The sequence below is a fragment of the Dreissena polymorpha genome, chromosome 6 (genome assembly GCF_020536995.1).
Source record: "Dreissena polymorpha isolate Duluth1 chromosome 6, UMN_Dpol_1.0, whole genome shotgun sequence".
Classification (NCBI taxonomy): domain Eukaryota; kingdom Metazoa; phylum Mollusca; class Bivalvia; order Myida; family Dreissenidae; genus Dreissena; species Dreissena polymorpha.
Window position 1 is genome coordinate 117,142,645 of NC_068360.1, and position 22,440 is coordinate 117,165,084.

A 22,440-nucleotide genomic window follows, 5' to 3' on the forward strand; every position below is an offset into this window, starting at 1 on the left:
GCATGCGTTGTTACAGCTTTTATTTAGTCGAATACTTCTCCAAGAGTTACATTCAAAACATTTTTAAATGTTTGCTTATTATCATTGATTTGAGTTTGTTTAAGCAGAGTTTAATTGAAGCATAATTTTACGGTACATTTACATGTACAAAATACTTTCGATTTACCTACTTTGCTATTTATTGCATTTAATATTACATTATTTTGTAAACTTATTGTGATTATAGTGAATTATGCCACCAGCTTTTAATGCAACAATTATTTCAATAAAAGAGTGAACAAAACATCAGAGGAATAATTCACGTCCACTATAATCAGTTGCCATTAGTTAAATAAATGAGCAGTGCTCTGTGAAAAGGGGGTTTAATGCATGTGCATAAAGTGTTGTCCCAGATTAGCCTGTGCAGTCTGCAAAGTCTAATCAGGGACAACACTTTCCGCCTATTTGATATTTTTCATTCAAAGAAGGTCTCTTCTTAGCAAAAATTAAGGTAATGCGGTATTAGTGTCGTCCCTGATTAGCCAGTGCGGACTGCCCAAGCTAATCTGGGACGACACTTTATGCACATGCATTAAACCCCCTTTTCACAGAGCACTGCCCATTTATTTAATCTGGGACAACAGTTTATGCACATGCATTAAACCCCCTTTTCACAGAGCACTGCCCATTTATATAATCTGGGACAACATTTTACGCACATGCATTAAACCCCCTTTTCACAGAGCACTGCCCATTTATTTAATCTGGGACAACATTTTACGCACATGCATTAAACCCCCTTTTCACAGAGCACGGCTAAAATATAATCAAAGATGTAAATGAAATATTATATTTCTTATCAATACCTATGGGGTACTCTGATTTGTTGAACTGTTTCACATAAAGAGATTCGCTTGACAGGGCCAGTATTCAGAAGTGATCTTGTATTTGACAAATTAAGCTCCTTTTTGAAATGCAGTACAATGGAAAATGCACTCAAGCATTGGATATAGAGACACTTATTTATATATTTTGTTAAGGTTAATTCGACTGTGCTTCTTCTGTTGAAATTCAATATTATTGATCACAGTATTAGTGAAAGCATATTTAACATTCTTACAATGAATACCATAGTTATTCCAAAATAAAATAAAGTGTGTACTTTTAAGGTCATTATGCACTCAATCAGACAATTGACATGAACAACTATAATTCTACTGTCTTTTTTAAGTCCATTGTTTCTTCTGGGTCATTAGGCCATCTTCAATCAATGGATGTTTTGCAATATATCGGAACACTAACATGCACTTATTTTACCTATAAAATTAGAACAATACTCATGTAAAGTTCTATTTTCAATAAATTAAGTTCAACATTCCTGGGCCTAAATATTGTTTGAGCTAAATAAACATAAAATTGTAAAACATAAGATAAACCATAGTTTTAGTCAAACCTGTTTGTATTTTGCCTATAGTATATGTTTAATGTTTATTATTCATCAGCGAAATCCTAATACAAGAGACAGTCAACTTATAAGGTTTGAATATATGCAGTTTTCAAACAGCTACCGAGGTATTTACAAGTAATGTAAATAACCTTGACATAAACCTTATTTATTGAGTGCTTTAGGATAATAAAATATTGAGATGGATTTTGAAAATCAATACCGATATTAAAGCTGTTAACCTATTCACTATTTATCTTGTGCAGTGAAAATGGGACCAAATATTTTTGTAGTTTACTTTGTTGCAAGAATTTGTAATTAAATCTAAAGAGCAGTGCAACAAAATATAATATAAGCGATTGGCAGCCATACATGTGCAAAAAAGATAGATTGATTTGGTGAATGTTTAAACATCATTTTACCCAAAAATATGTTAAGTATTTAAAACGCTTTTAGTATTGGTTACTTAATATTGTCAGTGACTGGCGTAAGATTCTACACTCATAGTACACAGTTTAACTAGCTTACCCAGCAAAAGTGGGAGTAGGTTCACTTACTATAAAAGCATTTAATTTGGCTACAAATCCAAACAAAATATAATCTGAATCTTTGCACATAAAAAAAAGACCATTTGATGAGAAAGAAATGAGTTATGCCTTTAAAATGGTAAAACATCTTTAGATATTAATTATTAAAGAGCGTGCAATATTTAGAAGTGTAGGTTAAACTGGGATCAATGGTAGTAGATGTATTCAATTTTTGGGACTTACAAAGCCATGCAAGTTCTTATGCTTAATTAATATTGGATTAGTGTGAAGCATTGAATTTTAAGAGAAACATAATAAAAACTGCTTTGTTTGTGCATGGAATTGAAAATAAAACTTGTTATTTATCAAAAGACCATTAATTATCAGAACTTTAAAATAAAGATTAATCCTTTTTGTACATTAACCCTTTCAGTGCGGGAACCGAATTTTAAAGGCCTTTGCAAACAGTTTGGATCCAGATGAGACGCCACAGAACGTGGCGTCTCGTCAGGATCCAAACTGTTGCCTATTCTGATAGTATTCTTTGAAAAAAATCAAAGAAAATGCTAATTTTAGAAATTCAGCAGACGACATTTTAGCAGACGACAAATTTCCCAGCATGCAAAGGGTTAATTAATATTAGGTTTATTTTGCATTGTTTAGTCAGATTGCTATTGTGCCATGCAATTACATAATATAAAACATAAAACATCAAAAAGTTAATTTTTTGAAACCTCTGAGAAATAGACTGTCAAAAATGTCCTTTTAATGATTCTATAATACATCTTTGACTACAATTTTATAAACAGGTAATTCATGTCAGGTCATTTTAATTGTTCAACTTGCTGCAATAGATCTTTGTTGATGTCTACAAAAAATCATGCGGGTCAACAAAGAGGTCAAATTATACTAGTTTGCAGGCATTTTTTATGTGGAGCAAAAGCCCACAAAGTCAGAACAATAGGTATTGTCTGTCTAGGTCAGGAAGACCCTTATATCATTTTTCTAGCAGATTATGTATGGCCTAAAATAACATTTTGTTTGTTTCTCATCCCTCTTCTCACACAGCAAACATACGATGCAAAATATTCTCTATGTTCATGGGCTGGAATAAAATATTTTATATTACTTGTCAACGGGGTAGCTGCAGCTACATGTACTGCTTCAACAAGTATGCTAAATATATTGTAATTTAGAAAGAATAGCATAAAATTCAAAGTTATTTTTGAGAAAATTTATAAATGATAATGAACGCTAACAGATTAAAAATACTGTAGAAAATTTTAATAAAGCAAACAAAATATACAAAAGGAATTATTTTATTTCTGAGCTAACCCCCTTTTAAGGTTTATCGCAGGAAGGGTTAATAACCACTATGTATAATTCTGCCTTTTTACCAGAGGGAATACAATACACTGTATTGTTAAACATAGCTTATTGATAAGTTTTCAACAAAAAAAAAAATTTTGCTGCATAAAATTGGCAGGTGAACTAACTGAATTACGCACAACTATTGTATATCGTTATTGAATATAAACTTTAATTTAAGCAAAGTTGATTAAATGTGGTACAATTACTTGTTTGCAAGAAGAAGTGTTGACTTTATGTAATTATATAGCCAGGACAAGTGAACCTAGCTTGTTTAAACTCAATCAGCGTGGTTTATCGCTTGAATTATTGTCTTTGGTTTCCCTTGGTTATACAATATGTGTATGTTATAATTGATATTCATTATATCGCTACAGAGAATTGTTTAAAACAATTTGGCACAGTATACAAATTGAAAGCAATACTTGTTTCATTTTGATTTTAATGACCCACAATGTTGGAGGCATTGAGATTTGAGCTTTTCTACATGTATGTTCCAAAGTTATGTTTGTACAATCTTGTCCCACCAATAACTTCAATCCTTTGTATGCAAATTAAAAAAAAAAAAGCTGATTTCATTTGTGTGGAAACATCATGTCACAACACTGTGTCTTTAGCTCAAAGGTCAAGGTCAAAGGTACTATTTATGTGTCAAGGTCAAATATGGACATAATATGTAGCTTTTCTAGCCTGTAACATGATTATTTTCTGAAAATGTTCTATTGCAAACATTATTTCTTTTAAGATTACAAGTTGCAAGCTTAAAGTCAGGGTCACATAATTCATAATCGTAATAAGTGCTTAGTTGTTTTCCTCATACATGGCATGCAGCGAGAAAATCAGCTTACTAGCATATATTAGAACTAACATGTTAAGACTGTGCTTGATAATTATTTTTTTTATCTTGAATATATTTTCTTACAATTATTCCATCTTACATTTCAAAAACATACTATTCAGGGCAGTCGAGGAGATATCGTTCTTACCATGGCTTCAGAAAAGTAGGCTGCTTAAATGTTGCCAAGATTGACAAATTAAGCTTGAGAAAGGAACAAATCTTAGAGCCTACATAGACTGTCATAATATCTGTGTGCTGTTTTTATGCAGTTTTTCTTTTTTTAATTGCAGCAAGCGGCCAAATCAGAAACAGACGATAATGAGCAGGAACAGAGCAGACAACAGGGGAAGAAACTCTTGTATGGTCAGATCATTCAGGTAAACATATATGCTCCAGTGACCAAATACCAGATTTTGAAGAAAACAAATGACAGAATTTCTGAAGTAATAAAATATGAACAATGCAACAATAAACAATGTACCTTCGAAGAATTTTTTCCATACACATTGCAATAGCATTCACTACTTCCATGATTGACCTATTTCCGGTGACGTCCAACCAATTGGAGAGTTCTTCGTTGCAATTGGCAATAAACGTGTTGTGTTTAAATAATCACAAGATAGTCAAGATGGCAACAGTTATTTTTTGCTGTTTTATACCCTGTATAACATTTGTTTAATTTTTTAAATGATGCTCACTTTCCAGCCATATCAGTTAAAAGGTGATTAGCATTTATTTCGTATTAAAATTCGCTTTATATCTGGACTTCCTGCAAATTTTCTTAGTGAAGCTGTAATAAGAAATTTCGCAGCGAGTAAAGTCGAGATAAAGTGCGAATATTAATACCAAGTAAAGGCTATTAACTTTCTTGCTGATTTAGCTGGAAAGTGAGGTGCATTAAAAAAATAAATGCAAGTAATAAAGGGAATAAAAACGGCGAAAACCTGCCTCGGCATGGAGGTTGCCATCTTGACTATCAAGTGAGTACCTCCTCTGTTATAGGCAGGTCATACTGAAAAATTAATTAACAACAGGGGATGAAACACTTGTATGCTCTGGTTATCTAGGTTTACATATAGGCAACGGATGGAGAACCTCTTGTTGGCTTAGATCATTCAGATAACTTTATATACAAGCATATAAACAAGATTGGATACATTTTTAAGGGAATCTTGTAGTAACAAACCTTGATGAAACTTTGCATAAATCAAGCCAGCATGTTGGCCCTGCATATGGGGGCAATTTTTGGTCATTTCCACTGTTGTAAAAAGAAGATGACCTGTTTTTAGCTCACCTGTCACAAGTGACATGGTGAGCTTATGTGACCGCGTGATGCCCGGTGTCCGTATGTGCGTACGTGCGTGTGTGTGTGTGTGTGTGTGTGTGTGTGTGTGTGTGCGTCTGCCAACAATTTGCTTGTGTAGACAGTAGAGGTCATAGTTTTCATCCAATCTTTATGAAATTTGGTCAGAATTTTTATCTTGATGAAATCTGGGTTGGGATTGTATTTGGGTCATCTGGGGTCAAACACTAGGTCACTAGGTCAAATAATAGAAAAACCTTGTGTAGACAATAGAGGTCACAGTTTTCATCCAATCTTTATGAAATTTGGTCAGAATGTTTATCTTGATGAAATCTGGGTTGGGATTGTATTTGGGTCATCTGGGATCAAAAACTAGGTCACTAGGTCAAATAATAGAAAAACCTTGTAAAAACCTTGTGTAGACAGTAGAGGTCACAGTTTTCACCCAATCTTTATGAAATTTGGTCAGAATGTTTATCTTGATGAAATCTGGGTTGGGAATGTATTTGGGTCATCTGGGGTCAAAAACTAGGTGACTAGGTCAAATAATAGAAAAACCTTTAACAGCATAATTAATTGTTTTTCACTAAGTGTATTATAATAATTTATATATCAGATTAAAGAGAATAAAATTTTCTTTATTATGGTTTTTATTTCATGAAAATCCATAAGGGATAAGTGTTATTAATCGTTGCTTAAATATTGAACAATTTTTTTCCTGATATGCCGTCCCAGATATTAACCGCTTTCAGCTGTAGACTGTGCTTCAATACATCGCCGTGTTATTGACCTGAAAAATTGATACGCAGTCGGCATAAACACTGGTCATCGAGACAAATTACTGATGTGAAAACAAATCGTACATCGTAGCGGCTTAAAAATTAACAATTACATCTGATTAAAGATTAAAGATTGCTGCCGATTTAAATCAATTTGAGTACTTTTTGCGTATATTTAATGACAAATGGGAAGCTGTGACTTAAGTTGAGAAAAATGGCAACGAGATACTTGCCTGTTGGATATAAGGTGAAAGAACTTGAAGGTGCATAAAATAAGTGGCGCTGGGAATGGTTACACGAGAAAGACTACGCTGTAGTCTACAGGCGGGGAGTGAACTGGTTGAGAAAAGTGGAAGCTTGTGGAAAAGCGGTTTGAGAAGTTTGTAAGAAAACCCTGAATTATCAGTCTTGTGAGAAGAAGGCATTTCGTCTCCAAGCAGAGGACCCTAATCACATAAAGAATATAAGAACCATCAAGACCAACCAGGTAGGGTTTTTATTTTTTTAAACTAACACCCCGAATTTGGTCGTATTTTCTGTTGCTAAAGTTTACTGTTTAGGTTGTTTTGCATCAAAAATCGGCAATATAGATCTAGCAAATTTGCCAATTTTTTTTATTAATAACGTATGATTCATTGATTGTGAGCTTTTAAAAAATTTTGACCTTTGAATAAAGCATAAAACAGGAAAAGAATTTTAACAGTTATTGAAAATACAATCAAATACGCCATTTTTTCAGACTGAGACAGGTCTTTTTTAGTTAAATAAAATGTTTTATTGTCCCCAACATATGAGCCCAGCAGCAAGAAATGTTGTTTTTTTATACTTTTTGTAAAACAAATATGGGCAACCTACCGTAACCCAAATTGGACGACACCTAAATTCGACGATGTTCTATTTTTATCGATTAAATGGATGATTATTGTCTTGGATTCATTTCAAAGTAATACAGCCGAGTTTAAAATTATTATTTTGTGCTATTAAACATATCATTATTTCTTTAATTATTTGCTAAATATTGCTTCATGGAACCGTTACATCGTCGAATTTGGGTCACACCGGGATACAATTATTTAGCATTCAAACAAAACGATTTGGAAAAAAACTAGGGGAACCCATGCTGAAATTTTCAATTTTAACTGTTGAGCAGAAGCCACCATACCCAATTTTCGTAGGTGTTTGTGGAGGCTTCTGGCAGCATGATTCTGTGAATATAAATGGTGACAAACATTTGATTCTGCATTTATTAAACATGTGTTATTGACTTTTTAAAGTATGTATGAAAAATATAATAATTAGTAACGACTGTTACAGGTTTTACCGGGTTCTTCAAAAGCAACACCTGCAGTCAAGTCCATGCCAGACAGAGGGTGCATGTGAATGAATTGCCTTTTGACCAACTTTTGTGTGTTCCTTATCAAATACATGAAGATTTTTAAATATATGTGTATGTTGTTTTTTTAAGAAAATAGAATCACCAGAACAGGTACAGGCACCCTTTAAATGCGTCGAATCCAGGAGCTTCCGGGGGCCTCCGTCTCCCTTGTCCCCTGGACCCACCGAGGGCCCTGCGGCCCCCTGGACCCCAGCTTTAAGTTCAGGATTTTCAAAATATCCAACTTTGACCCCTGCAAATGCTTTGCTAAAACTTTGGCTACAGTTTCTAAAATTTGACTACACAAAATTCCATTTGGCTAAAATGTTGGCTACAGAAATTTTTGGGCAAGGGGAGCCCTGTTTGGATTGTATTTGGGTCATCTGGGGTCAGCAACTAGGCACTAGGTCAAATAATAGAAAAACCTTGTGTAGACTATAGAGGTCACAGTTTTCATCAGACCTTAATGAAATATAGTCAGAATGTTTGTCTTGTTAAAATCTGGGTTGGGATTGACTTTGGGTCATCTAGGGTCAAAAACTAGGTCAGATTTACAAAAACTTTTGTAGACAGTAGAGGTCACAGTTTTCATTAAATCTTTATGAAATTTGGCCAGAATATTAATCTTGATGAAATCTGGGTTGGGATTGTATTAGGGTCATCTAGGGTAAAAAACTAGGTCACTAGTTATAATATCATAAGGTCAAATCATAGAAAAACTTGGTGAAGACAATAGAGGTCATAGTTTTCATATGATCTTAATGAAATATGGTCAGAATGTTTATCTTGATAATATCTGATTTTGGATCGTATATGGATCATCTGGGGTCAAAATTTAGGTCACCGGGCCAATTCTAGTAAAACCTTGTGTAGATGAAAGAGGTCACAGTTTTCATCATGTCTTAATGAAATTTTGTCAGAATGTATAAATTAATGACATTTGGCTTGGGATTGTATATGGGTCTAATAAAATTTAAGTTAAAGAAGCAAGGTTAGTCAGGTGAGCGATTCATTGACATCAGGACCCTCTTGTTTGTATATAACTTCATGTAGGATAAAGATATTATGATGAAATTTGGTGTATAGGTAGCTTACATAGTGCTCTAGGGTGGGATAACATTTGTGTTCAGTTGTGTCAAGTTCACTGTATGTAAAAATGGAACAACATATGTATTTATTTGAACAACTTTAGCTTGTATTGTGGTATAATGATTTTTTTTTTGAATGAAGATAGTGTACATGCATAACAAACCAGAAATTGAATTTTAGGCCTGAGTAAGGTCGAGTCAGTGTTATTGAGAAAATGAGGAATGTTTGATAAGTATCACATTTTTAAAATAAGAATATAAAATAAATATTTGTGTGATAATTTTGATTAAAAATTGTTTACTTTCAGTTACATGATTGAAATTGCCATGTCATTCAACACAATAACCAAACATGATTGGTCAGTCAAACGAAAAGTAACTAATGAAAACTTTCAAAAAGCTATTTTACCTATATTTATGGAAAAATATTCATAATGTACATATAATAAAGAAAAAAAGGTGTAGTATGTTATAAAACATAATTGCATTATTCCCAAGGAGGGGAGTTATCAGTCGTTTGGTCTATGTTATTCTTTCTAAGTGTGTTAATTTCCTCATAAAGTTGTCTAGGTTTGTGGAGCAATCATTTAAACATCACTCATGCAATTCAATGGAAACTTCAAATTTATCATCACCATGAATTGTAGAGCTGCATGTCACTTTTTTCATCCGATAGATCTACAATTCCTGAGTTATTTTCCCTTGAATCCAGCTGACAATTCTGTTGGGGGGAGGGGGGAGCCGTGTTTGTGACAAAGCTATAGCCATTTTTGTTGCACTTTTCAGCTGAAGCACCGGTTCACTCAGAAGTTCATCCATGTTAGCACCACAATCACATCTCCGACTGAAAGCAACAACATGGCTGTAAGTAGCTGACTTTAATGTTTATATCAGCATACATGTAGCACCACTATCACATCTCCGACTGAAAGCAACAACATGGCTGTAAGTAGCTGACTTTAATGTTTACATCAGCCTACATGTAGCACCACTATCACATTTCCGACTGAAAGCAACAACATGGCTGTAAGTAGCTGACTTCAATGTTTATATCAGCCTACATGTAGCACCACTATCACATCTCCGACTGAAAGCAACAACATGGCTGTAAGAAGCTGACTTTAATGTTTATATCAGCCTACATGTAGCACCACTATCACATCTCCGACTGAAAGCAACAACTTGGCTGTAAGTAGCTGACTTTAATGTTTATATCAGCCTACATGTAGCACCACTATCACATCTCCGACTGAAAGCAACAACATGGCTGTAAGTAGCTGACTTTAATGTTTATATCAGCCTACATGTAGCACCACTATCACATCTCCGACTGAAAGCAACAACATGGCTGTAAGAAGCTGACTTTAATGTTTATATCAGCCTACATGTAGCACCACTATCACATCTCCGACTGAAAGCAACAACTTGGCTGTAAGTAGCTGACTTTAATGTTTATATCAGCCTACATGTAGCACCACTATCACATCTCCGACTGAAAGCAACAACTTGGCTGTAAGAAGCTGACTTTAATGTTTATATCAGCCTACATGTAGCACCACTATCACATCTCCGACTGAAAGCAACAACATGGCTGTAAGTAGCTGACTTTAATGTTTATATCAGCCTAGTTCTGTGAAAAACAGGTTGTAATTTAAGTGCGTAAAGTTTCATCCCAGATTAGCCTGTGCAGTCCGCACAGGCTTATCAAAGACAACACTATGTCAAATTTGGATTTTCATTAACAAGAGACTTCTTTAAATGAAAAAGTTCCATAAAAGTGTTGTCCCAGATTAGCCTGTGTGGACTGCACAGGCTAATCTGGTACCATTCTTTATACACATGCCCAGTTTTCCTTGGTGCACTAACATGCAATTATTTTGCTTAGTTTGTTGGGTTTTTGTCTTTCTTGTGATAACCTTTCATGCTTTGGTTGTTTTACACTGTGCATCATCTTTCAGCTTAATTTGCCATGTGATCGCATTGTGTAAGTTAAGAGTAAACAAATTTATTTTAGCTTGATTGCATTGAAAGCTTAATAAGGCTTATTGACATGCTCTTGGGTCCCTTTCCTGGGACTAGAACCAGTACTTGGTGTTATTGGGAAAGATTGAAGGACCGCTCCTGGGACTAGAACCAGTCCTTGGTGTTATTGGGAAAGATTGAAGGACCGCTCCTGGGACTAGAACCAGTACTTGGTGTTATTGGGAAAGATTGAAGGACCACTCATGGGACTAGAACCAGTACTTGGTGTTATTGGGATAGATTGAAGGAACGCTCCTGGGACTAGAACCAGTACTTGGTGTTATTGGGATAGATTGAAGGAACGCTCCTGGGACTAGAACCAGTACTTGGTGTTATTGGGATAGATTGAAGGAACGCTCCTGGGACTAGAACCAGTCCTTGGTGTTATTGGGATAGATTGAAGGAACGCTCCTGGGACTAGAACCAGTCCTTGGTGTTATTGGGAAAGATTGAAGGAACGCTCCTGGGACTAGAACCAGTACTTGGTGTTATTGGGATAGATTGAAGGAACGCTCCTGGGACTAGAACCAGTCCTTGGTGTTATTGGGATAGATTGAAGGAACGCTCCTGGGACTAGAACCAGTCCTTGGTGTTATTGGGATAGATTGAAGGAACACTCCTGGGACTAGAACCAGTCCTTGGTGTTATTGGGATAGATTGAAGGAACGCTCCTGGGACTAGAACCAGTCCTTGGTGTTATTGGGATAGATTGAAGGAACGCTCCTGGGACTAGAACCAGTACTTGGTGTTATTGGGATAGATTTAAGGAACGCTCCTGGGACTAGAACCAGTACTTGGTGTTATTGGGATAGATTGAAGGAACGCTCCTGGGACTAGAACCAGTCCTTGGTGTTATTGGGATAGATTGAAGGACCGCTCCTGGGACTAGAACCAGTACTTGGTGTTATTGGGATAGATTGAAGGAACGCTCCTGGGACTAGAACCAGTCCTTGGTGTTATTGGGATAGATTGAAGGAACGCTCCTGGGACTAGAACCAGTACTTGGTGTTATTGGGATAGATTGAAGGAACGTTCCTGGGACTAGAACCAGTACTTGGTGTTATTGGGATAGATTGAAGGAACGCCCTTGGGACTAGAACCAGTCCTTGGTGTTATTGGGATAGATTGAAGGAACGCTCCTGGGACTAGAACCAGTACTTGCTGTTATTGGGATAGAGTGAAGGAACGCTTCTGGGACTAGAACCAGTACTTGCTGTTATTGGGATAGATTGAAGGAACGCTCCTGGGACTAGAACCAGTACTTGGTGTTATTGGGATAGATTGAAGGAACGCTCCTGGGACTAGAACCAGTCCTTGGTGTTATTGGGATAGATTGAAGGAACACTCTTTATGGGGATTGAACCTGTGATCTCCCGTTGCTAGGCAAACACCATATTCACTACGCCATAACAAATTGAACACACATTGAGTCAGACTGCCTCCCCTTTGAAATGAACACAGTCAAATCATGGTCAACCATCATCTACTCTGTTGATGGTTTGCACAGATATTAATTATTGCTTATTATTTTGTCCAGGTTGAACTTCAAGAATTTAATGCCAAGCACGCACAATTCAAGGTCATGCCTCGTTACAAGGTTAAAGCAGAAGGTGATGTGGTAAGTGAATTTTACTCTACCAGGTTAAAGGGACTAGTTCACAGATTTTTTTTTAATTGAATAAATATATTAACTAACAAATCTTTGATGTATCAAATAGTCTTAACTTATATTAGCAAAAAAGTTGAATGGAAAATATTGCCATTTCTGGGATTCAAACCCAGGTCCTTAGAAAGTAAAAGCACATACCCAACCACTGCCCCACGCAGCATTTTGTGTTGAATGGGGAAACATTACTGCTATGCTAATACTCAACATATTTTCCAAGTTATGGAGAAAAATGATACAAACCCTTTTTTATTTTACCAATTTTAAATGATGATAATTCATTAATGAACCAACATTTAATTTGTTTTGAAAAACATCATTTACCAAACTGTGAACAAGGCCCTTTAAGGCAAACAAAGACGTGGTTTGTATATGTATTGTATTAGGATGATCAAAAACATGTCACTCTTGCTATTGTTGCATTTAGAATTTAATTTTAATTTTTCTGTAAACATATTTAAAAGAAACTGCTGAAGTATATATTGTATTAGGTAGTTATCTCCCCTTGGGAAATAACGGATATTGCTCTCTAGTTATCTAAATTATCTAACGCTATATGCTTGCCAAACTTTCACAAAGAATTAAACTTAAACATAATTGTTTAACAGTGAAAAAGTAAATTTCCAAATTATATACATAAATGGAATTAGATCTCTGCCTACATGCTGCCAAAATAGAAACACAAAACAATTCCATTCCTTATTGTTACACTAAAAACACAATTGTGTGTATTGGACCATGGGAAGTGTTAATTACTTGATCATTCTGATTTGCTTTAATCTTTATTTAAGATTGTTATTTAAAAGTCGTTAGTGTAGGAGTATTACAATGTACCTGACTACTGTCTGTCATGTAGAAAAGACATTTGTTATTTTAAATTTAACCCACTTATATATATATTTGGTAATCAAAATGTCAATAAGAACATATAATTATTTCTAGTCCTGAAGTTTAAATAAAATAAAAAAAATACAATATTGTAAAAATTATGTGCATTATGACCAATGCCTGTTAAAAAAATATATGAGTCGCGTTCTGAGAAAACTTGGCTTAATGCATGTGCGTAAAGTGCCGTCCCAGATTAGCCTCAGGGACAACACTTTCCACCTAAACGTGATTTTTGGTAAGGAGGGACTTCCTTGAAACTAAAAATACCATAAAAGCGGAAAGTGTCGTCCCTGGTTAGCCTGTGCAGACTGCACAGGCTAATCTGGGACAACACTTTACGCACAGGCATTAAGCCCAGTTTTCTCAGAACGCGACTCGTATATTTTTATAAAACATTTTTTGTGTGAGCTGCATTAGGATATATTCTGTTTCTGTTCAATTGATCAGAGATTGATTGACAATGTTCCATTGATTAATTTGATCAATCAAATCTAAATATTATATATGAATTACTTAAGTATAAAATAGCGACAAAACAAGAAGGAACTGTGTGACAGTGATTAAAAAATGTTATAATTCATTCTGTTTAGCACCATTTAAACTTTTAAAAGATGTTTTAAAAGATGGCAACATCTCTTTTTCTGTGCATGCGCTGTACATGGTTTACATTGAAAGCAATTTTTGTTGAATGGGACTTACTTGACTCAGGTACGGCCCATCTAAATAAGAAGGGTGTTACTTTAGCATTATTCACAAGATGTTGAGAAGTTAATTTCACTTAATTGTTATTAATTCAGATGTTTAACAAGATAAACAATTAACATAAAATGTTTAATGGCCCTATTCCACTACAAAAAAAACCCAGGATTCGCTATGATTTATCACATTAATTGAATTGGGAAGACTCGTGACAGTCTACGATTCAGTTACGACACTGGTACGATTGAGTTACGACGAATGGTGGGGTTCTGTTGAATAGGGTCGGGATTTAATTAGAAGTTTAAGAATCTACTGCAACTGTACTGCAAACGATGCAGATCGATCATGACTAAGCTAGGACCTCACCAAATGCACCCATGAATAAGGGGCCAATATCTATTGATGTTGGTCATTATTAACAATGTGACCTACATTCTTCTGTGTTTATGGCCTCCGTTTCTTTTTTGGCGCCAAATCAAAATTGGAAGTACGACGAAGAGCAGCTGTAGTATTCTTCTATTGTATTTTTACTTATCCCTGCCCTTGCCTTTCCTTGCCATTTTTTATTATAAACAAATTACCTGTTATTCATACAAAGCCCTAACAACTGAATGACTGAAAACCGAGAAGCTCTGTTTATATACCACACACATTCTCCGAAAAACTGTTTAGTAACTAAATAGCGAGAATCTTAGCGGGCTTGCAACTCACTCGGGGTGAACTCGTGAGAGTCTTGACAAAGTGGTAGCTGATTCTAAGACAGATCACTTGATCACGGATTTCAGGATTGGGTCACGAATTACCTACGATTCCATTATGCCCAAGAACGCATTACGACGCTGTTATGAGTCAACTGCAACTAAATTCAGTCTTGGAGGTCCTGGCCAAATTTTAAACACGTTTAAAATCTGGCCACAATTTTTTGGGAGCTCACGAGTTGCAGGAATCACTTACGATCGACCCACGACTAGCTATGAATGAGTTAGGACCTTCGCCGATTGAGTTACGAATGTCCCCTACCTCAAAATATTGGAAATCAGGACAAATCGTAGAGAATCGGGTCTTAGTGGAATATCCCGATAACAATGAAATTTACACAAAGTCATTGAGTCAGTGAACTTCAATATGCGTTATCACTTTGTTTTTCAGTAAATAATTATTGTTTGCCGAAAATACTTTGATTACTCATGTCCACATGAAAGCCTTAATAAAGTCTGTAATCTGAGCTTTAATTAACTTACGACAGACGTGACTCTGTCACAGGAGGCCCATCTGCACTGAAACCTATAACACATAATTGAGTTTTACACAAAAAAACGACAGTGGTCAAACTCTTGACAAAAGCAAATATCGTTAATATGCAGAAATAACTATAAATAGATATGTTGAATTATAAAACTCTTGTAGTTATATATCACCCTAAATAGGTAGATAGGTAAATAAGTGCAATTGCTGTCACATAAGAACAAATAAAACAGGTTATCATAATAACCATCTGTCTGGTAATACAGTGTACACATGAATACATGAGTAAATCTATGCTGATTTTTTTAATTAAAGACTTTACTAAGGTTTACTTTATGACAGTGCTGTAATTACCGAATTGCATGCCATAGATTTGATTGATATTCAGACTTTAAAGGATTGACACTGTTAATCAGCTGTTTTAATGCTTGCTGATATCATTATTAAAACACTTAATTGCGCAATTTAAGAACGGTAAGCTGCCAAGTTCAAATGATCAGCTGTAATATAAATGTTGTCATATTCAGTACAATTCAGACTTTAATGATATTTAAGAATTTTATTGTAAAGATTTAATTGCCATTTTATGATTTATCATATGAAACTCAAAAGAACAATATGTGAAAATATGTAGGTGTTTATAACCACAAATATCTCTTTTTTCCCGTTTCCAATTGTCAAAAATGCTTGACAAATATGCTCTAATTATATGACACAGTCACACATTTTATATCTGTTACCTGTGTTTCAAGCCAAGAACGGTGAGGCTAACACATGTTTTCAACAGTCAAACAAGCTAGATGACAAGGATGATAACCCCTGCACTGTGATCCCAAACAGTCACATAAGCTAGATGACCATGTCCCCTTTGCAAATTGTTTCTAACAGTCACACAAGCTAGATAATATGTCCCCTTCACTATGTTTACAAACAGACGAACCAGCTAGATAATATGTCTTATTCACTGTGTTTTTAGCAGTCCCACCAGCTAGATAACCATGTTCCCTTCACTGTGTTTACAAACAGTCAAAAAAGCTAGACAACCATGTTCTGTTCACTGTGTTTCTAACAGTCACACAAGCTAGATAACCATGTTCCCTTCACTGTGCTTACAAACAGTCGAAAAAGCTAGACAACCACGTTTTGTTCACTGTGTTTCTAACAGTCACACAAGCTAGATAACCATGTTCTCTTCACAGAGTTTACAAACCGTCAAAAAGCTAGACAACCATGTTCTGTTCACTGTGTTTCTAACAGTCACACAAGCTAGATAACCATGTTCCCTTCACAGAGTTTACAAACTGTCAAAAAGCTAGACAACCATGTTCTGTTCAGTGTGTTTCTAACAGTCACACAATCTCGATAACCATGTTTTCTCCATTGTATTTCCAGGTGCAAGTAGATGACCAGGTTGTGTTTGAGAGCATCAAGTCCCATGGACAGTACCTTCATGTGTCGAAAAATGTCCTTGGCACCGTGTCTGTCTACAGCAAAAAGTCAGTGTCTAGAATAGAGATTATGTCTTCATAAGTTAAATATAGAAATACTATTGTACTTGTTGTTGAATTGATTATAATCCGACTACCAATAGGTATTGGGAGGTTGAAGGGGAGGGAGGATAGTGTTCAACTATAAGAGATGACGAGTAGCATGCAAGAGCCATGATGATACCTGTTAGGTCAAGGTCAAACTTTGAGGTCAAAGCTCAAAATACAGCACTTCATGGTCAAAATTGGGCTTGTAAGCTCTATTACTTTACCAAGCATCAAAGGATTTGTAATATAACTTGACACAAATGTTCACCTGTAATGTAAAAAGTTGTGTCAAAGTAAACTTGGATATGAAGGTCAAAGTCAAAGGTCATATTCATCACTTTAGTGTCAAAATATTCCTTTATAACTTGTTCATCCTAATGTGAATGGGAATTTTTAAAAATTAATGTCAAAATTTTTTAAAAATTAATGTCAAAATGAAAACTTACAAGGGATTGAAAATAAATTGTGCACAAAAACCACATTGTTCTTTGAAGGTCAATTGTTCCTTGAAGGTCAAACTTGAAGATCAAAAGTAAAAATGCTTTATTCAAATTATCAATGGACTCTGTCAGTGTCAAAGTGGCATGTAGTAGTATTAATCATTTTAAATGATAGCTCTTGATATTTACATGTAAAGATTACTACGTGTACTGAAGAGTGGTTAGTTGGAATGAGTTAACAAATAGACTGTCACTAGATTGAAGCATACCAGCAGAATAAGTATCCAATAGGCAGGGTTTTACATACATTGATATTTCTTAACAATGTTGATAATATCTTATAATATAGTAACATCTAGGTTGCTGTAGTGTAGTGGATATGGTGTCTGTCTAGTGACTGGGAGGTCATGGGCTCAATCCCCACTATCAGAGCGTTCTTTAGATCTCCTGCATAGGCACCTAGTACTGGTTCTAGTCCCAGGAAACTGACTCAAGAGCGAGTCAAATTAGCCTTTGGCTTTTGATGCAATTGAGCTGAATTAATCTTTCTAGTCCTTATATTTGATATTCAAATCAATGTTCAAAAATAAGTTAATTGTATTCAGCAAGTGCAGTATTGAATTGGAATGAGAACAAAATGATCGCATGACATTTATAAAATAATGTTTTAATATGAGACTGACTGTATATAGGCTATTTAGAAGTCTGTTGTTACTTATTTGGCCATTGATTGGTTGTGGTCAGACAACAACTACCTCATGCTTTATTAGGGAGGATTCTCATTTATTATTTAAACAAACTGACATTTTTCAGCTTTGAGTTGAACCTCTCAATACATCAGTCTGGATTCACAATCATAAGAAAATACAAGCCCTCTCCTGAAGATGAGAAGAAAGTCAAGGTAACGTTGAATATGAGCCGTGCTCTGTTTACCCTTTGCATGCTGGGAAATTTGTCGTCTGCTAAAATGTCGTCTGCTCAATTTCTAAAATTAGCATTTTCTTATTTTTTTTCAAAGAATACTATCAGAATAGCAAACAGTTTGGATCCTGATGAGACGCCACATTTTGTGGCGTCTCATCTGGATCCAAACTGTTTGCACAGGCCTTCAAAATTCGGTTCCCGCACTGAAAGAGTTAAAAGGGGGTTTAATGCTTGTGCGTAAAGTATCGTCCCAGATAAGCCTGCGTAGTCCGCACAAGTTAATCAGGGACAACACTTTCTGCCTAAACTGGATTTCTGCTAACAGGAGACTTTTTTTACGAAAAATGTCATAAAAGTGGAAAGTGTGGTCCCTTATTAGCCTGTGAGGACTGCATGTGGGACGACACGTTATGCACATGCATTAAACCCCCTTTTCACAGAACACAGTACTTTTTTTTTTCGCATTCAATATGTTTTCTTGTTCTTGTCAATAAGTGTGTGTGGGTTTAGGGCATCTTACTCCACACTGTACAAAGTTTACAAGCAATATATGCATATTGTATAACATTTAATACATTTTGCAATCAATAGGATTTCAAAAGTAATTGACCGGTGGACTGTGACACATGACTCCACATTTTCGTTTGTTCAATTGTTTGTAGAATTCTGTTGAAGTTTTAAATTTCTCTATAAATATGCATTTTCAGCTCACCTTAGCACAAATTGTGTTTTTAAGGCTTCTTTGATAATCTGGTGGTTCTCACTCAAACTTTTGCTATAAAATGAACTTGATGTGTTGATGATGTAAGAAAAGGAGTTATGGCTTCAATGAATTTAAACAGAATTGTATCTCTTTGTTTAATTTAAGAATATGGAAAAAAGTGTTTTCAATTCCTGTTACTGCTTGATGGATTTTTATTCAAATTCTGCAAATTTTGACAGCCACCAGTTTCTTTAAAAAAGAATTATGTCCATTTAATGTGTTGTCCTTATATAGTAGATCTGTCCGTGTCCAAATTTGTTTTGTTGGAGAATGAGTGTCTGTGACACCTTTCTAGTTTCCATGATAGAATTTGTACCCTCCTCATTATCAGATCATGAGATACTAATGATCCAAATTGAAAAACTTATGTCCAGCATGGGTATGACAAGCACATATTGGCACTTTATTTTGTTCAGATTTCAGAAGAAGGTCATTGTTTTGGTATGTTGATCTATCAGAGTGTTATTATATCAATTTCTTCTTCATGTGCTTTCAATAGATTAGTATATTTACAAAGCACTGGCAGCATCCATCAGTTTCACTGATATTTTTGTTAAAAAATGAACCAAGCTGTGAGAAAAAGGGTTTATTGCAATTGCAAAAAGTTTCTTTCGAGATGAGCCCCTGCAGTAAACACAGGCATATTAACCCTTAAAGCGCTGGAGCGGAATTTTAAAGGCCTTTGCAAACAGTTTGGATCCAGATGAGACGCCACAAAACGTGGCGTCTCATCTGGATCCAAACTGTTTGCTATTCTGATAGTATTCTTTGAAAAAAAATCGAAGGAAATGCTAATTTTAGAAATTCAGCAGACGACATTTTAGCAGATGACAAATTACCCAGCATGCAAAGGGTTAAGGACAACACTTTCCTCTTTTACAGAATTATTCGTTTTAGGAAAGCCTCCTATGAACAAAAATCCAGTGTGGGTGGAATGTGCTGTCCCTTATAAGGTTGTGCAGTCCACACAGGCTAATATGGGACAACACTTTCATCTTTTATACAATGTTTTGTTTAAAGAAAATCTCTTTTAGAATAATCCAGTTCTGTCTGAAAGTGATGTCCCTGATGAGCTTGTGCAGTCCACATTGGGTAATCTGAGACAACACTTACCAGAAATTAAGGCACATGCATAAAGCCCAGTTTTCACAGAGGACGGCTCATAATATATGACATGATTCTTTAACCCTTTGCATGCTGGGAAATTTGTCGTCTGCTAAAATGTCTTCTGCTGCATTTCTAAAATTAGCATTTTTTTATATTTTTTTTCAAAGAATAGTATAAGAATAGCAAACAGTTTGGATCATGATGAGACGCCACGTTCTGTGGCGTCTCATCTGGATCCAAACTGTTTGCAAAGGCCTTCAAAATTCGATTCCAGCACTGAAAGGGTTAACCGGCTGGGGACATTGTGCGGCTCAATTGTTTAAAACCAATCCTCTATACCATGTAACATTCAAGACTGGTTGTTGACATTATGCGGCTCTTTTGCTTGGAGCAGTTATATGTACATATATGTTAAAATGTACCATTTTACTACAGGCTGGGGACATTGTGCGGTTTTATCATAAGGAGATGGAGGCTTACATGGTGGCAGAGGGTCTTTTTGACGACGTACTCACAGAAGATGGTGGGATATTGACCTTTCTTTGAAACATGTAGATTTTACTTAGGCAAAAAAAACAACAAATATTTGTGATTCCACTTAGTCTGGGAACAGAGAATAAATACTGAAGTGTTAATCATTATTGTTAATTCCTGATTTATTTTAAAATCTATATTATACATCTTTTTTTAGAGCAGTGGTATCTTCTCCAGAATTTGCTATTTTACCAACAAATTTATTTACTGATTTCTGACTGACTGGTTATTTGGCAGTGCACTTGAGGATGCGTCCAGTTGACCAGTCTAACCCCAAGACGCTGTTTCCTAGCAGTTCTGCTGTCACATACTGGCAGATAGAGCTACAGGAGGGCAGCACTGCTGGTAGGTCCTCTCTGCATGGTGTTGACCATTTACCTCTGAGATACCCACTTTGACCCCTTTAAAGTCACTTATATTATCATCCATAGTTAAAGCCTTTTCTTCTTACTTCTTATTTTAAAGGCTTTATTTCCTACCCTTAGAAACTGATGAGCAGCAAACAACACAAGACCTTAACAGCCTGTGAGTTATTCGCAGGCTGTTCTGGTTTTATGTTGGTTGCATATAGCCCCTTTAACTTTGTTTCATAGTGGGAAAGGGATCAGGTTACAGTATGCTTATTACATGAGTCATGCAATTCTATACTCTCTAAACACATCGTGTTGATTTAGTGTACAAATTATCCCCCCCCCCCCAAAAAAAAATGTGGTAACACTGGCTTTTTGCATCTCAAAGCACAAATTCGAATAAAAAAGCATATTTTAGACAACTTGTATGTCTATTTGATTGTTGTATGAGTACCTTATCTGGTAATTTAACTGATTGTTATCACTTTGGTTCATGGTTTCCATATGGATTTCCCCTAAAATCTACAAACTGGAAAATGGAAGCCATTATTGCTTATCATAGGACATTCTGAAATATGTTTGTGTACACATGTCTAATTTGTAGATCAGGCAACAGAAATATGTTGAATTACATAAATACAAGTTGTTTCCTGCACTGTCAATCAATATGATATTCTTTTCTCAACTTGTATGAAGGAAGAGCAATAATGTTCAACAAGAAATCACTGGTTGAACATCAGACCCAATAGTATAGAACATGAAGGTTTAAAAAGGTTAGCGAGAAAAAATGTTATAAAAAACAACAAGTATAAATTTGGATACATGTCAAATTCTTTCTTGCAAATTGTATGTCATGTCTTTTAAGTCCTGTTATTTATTCAGCTTATAATTAGGGCTGGATATTAAAGGTAGTCGGACTGTCCAGGGCAACCAAATTGTTAGTCGGGACAAGTAAATAAGAATTTGCTAGTCTGACGGGACAAGTGGTCGTTATAATTTAATTGCCTTTAAATGCCTTTAAATCTGTTATTTCTGTGGAGTAATTACAAAACTTTTTGATTATATTTGTTAACGTTACAACAACAAAGCGCGAGATATTCCGATATTTCTATGTGGTACTACACAGTACTGTTCACAAGGGAAGCAACCCTGAACATTTTTCTTGGCTAAGATAACAAGAATATTCTCCCTTGTAAAGAATATGCATTTTACGACAGCGGTACATACCGATCTTACAGACAATTAACGTCAGTGAGTTGTGTTAATGTTGTTTAAAATATAAGTTCAGTAATGTACATATACATCACTTTGAACATTTTCGGCTTTATGGTGGCAAAACACAAGTTTTTGTCATGTATTATGGCTTTGTATAATGTTTAAAAATCAATAATCTTGAGTTTTCCTGTTAATCTAGTCAGTTCTTTTTGTATTGATATTGCCTACAATTATGTAAACATGTATTTTGAACGATTAAAGTCTTTATGATTTGAGCATTTTGTATTATTTCATTATTTTGCAAAGTACGGAGCAGAATAAAATATAATGGTCAGGACAAGTTGCTTTTTG

General features: G+C 35.3%; 1 protein-coding gene across 1 annotated transcript in view; it reads left to right on the forward strand.

Annotated features, from left to right (window-relative positions):
• Positions 1-22,440, forward strand: part of LOC127836039 (inositol 1,4,5-trisphosphate receptor-like) — a 64,537-nt gene that overhangs the window by 18,124 nt on the left and 23,973 nt on the right. The window contains exons 4-10 of the mRNA XM_052362456.1: positions 4,447-4,533; positions 9,488-9,565; positions 12,261-12,341; positions 16,614-16,717; positions 18,010-18,097; positions 20,426-20,513; positions 20,762-20,869. Coding sequence (XP_052218416.1) covers positions 4,447-4,533; positions 9,488-9,565; positions 12,261-12,341; positions 16,614-16,717; positions 18,010-18,097; positions 20,426-20,513; positions 20,762-20,869 — 634 coding nt within the window. The remainder of the gene's footprint in view (positions 1-4,446; positions 4,534-9,487; positions 9,566-12,260; positions 12,342-16,613; positions 16,718-18,009; positions 18,098-20,425; positions 20,514-20,761; positions 20,870-22,440) is intronic.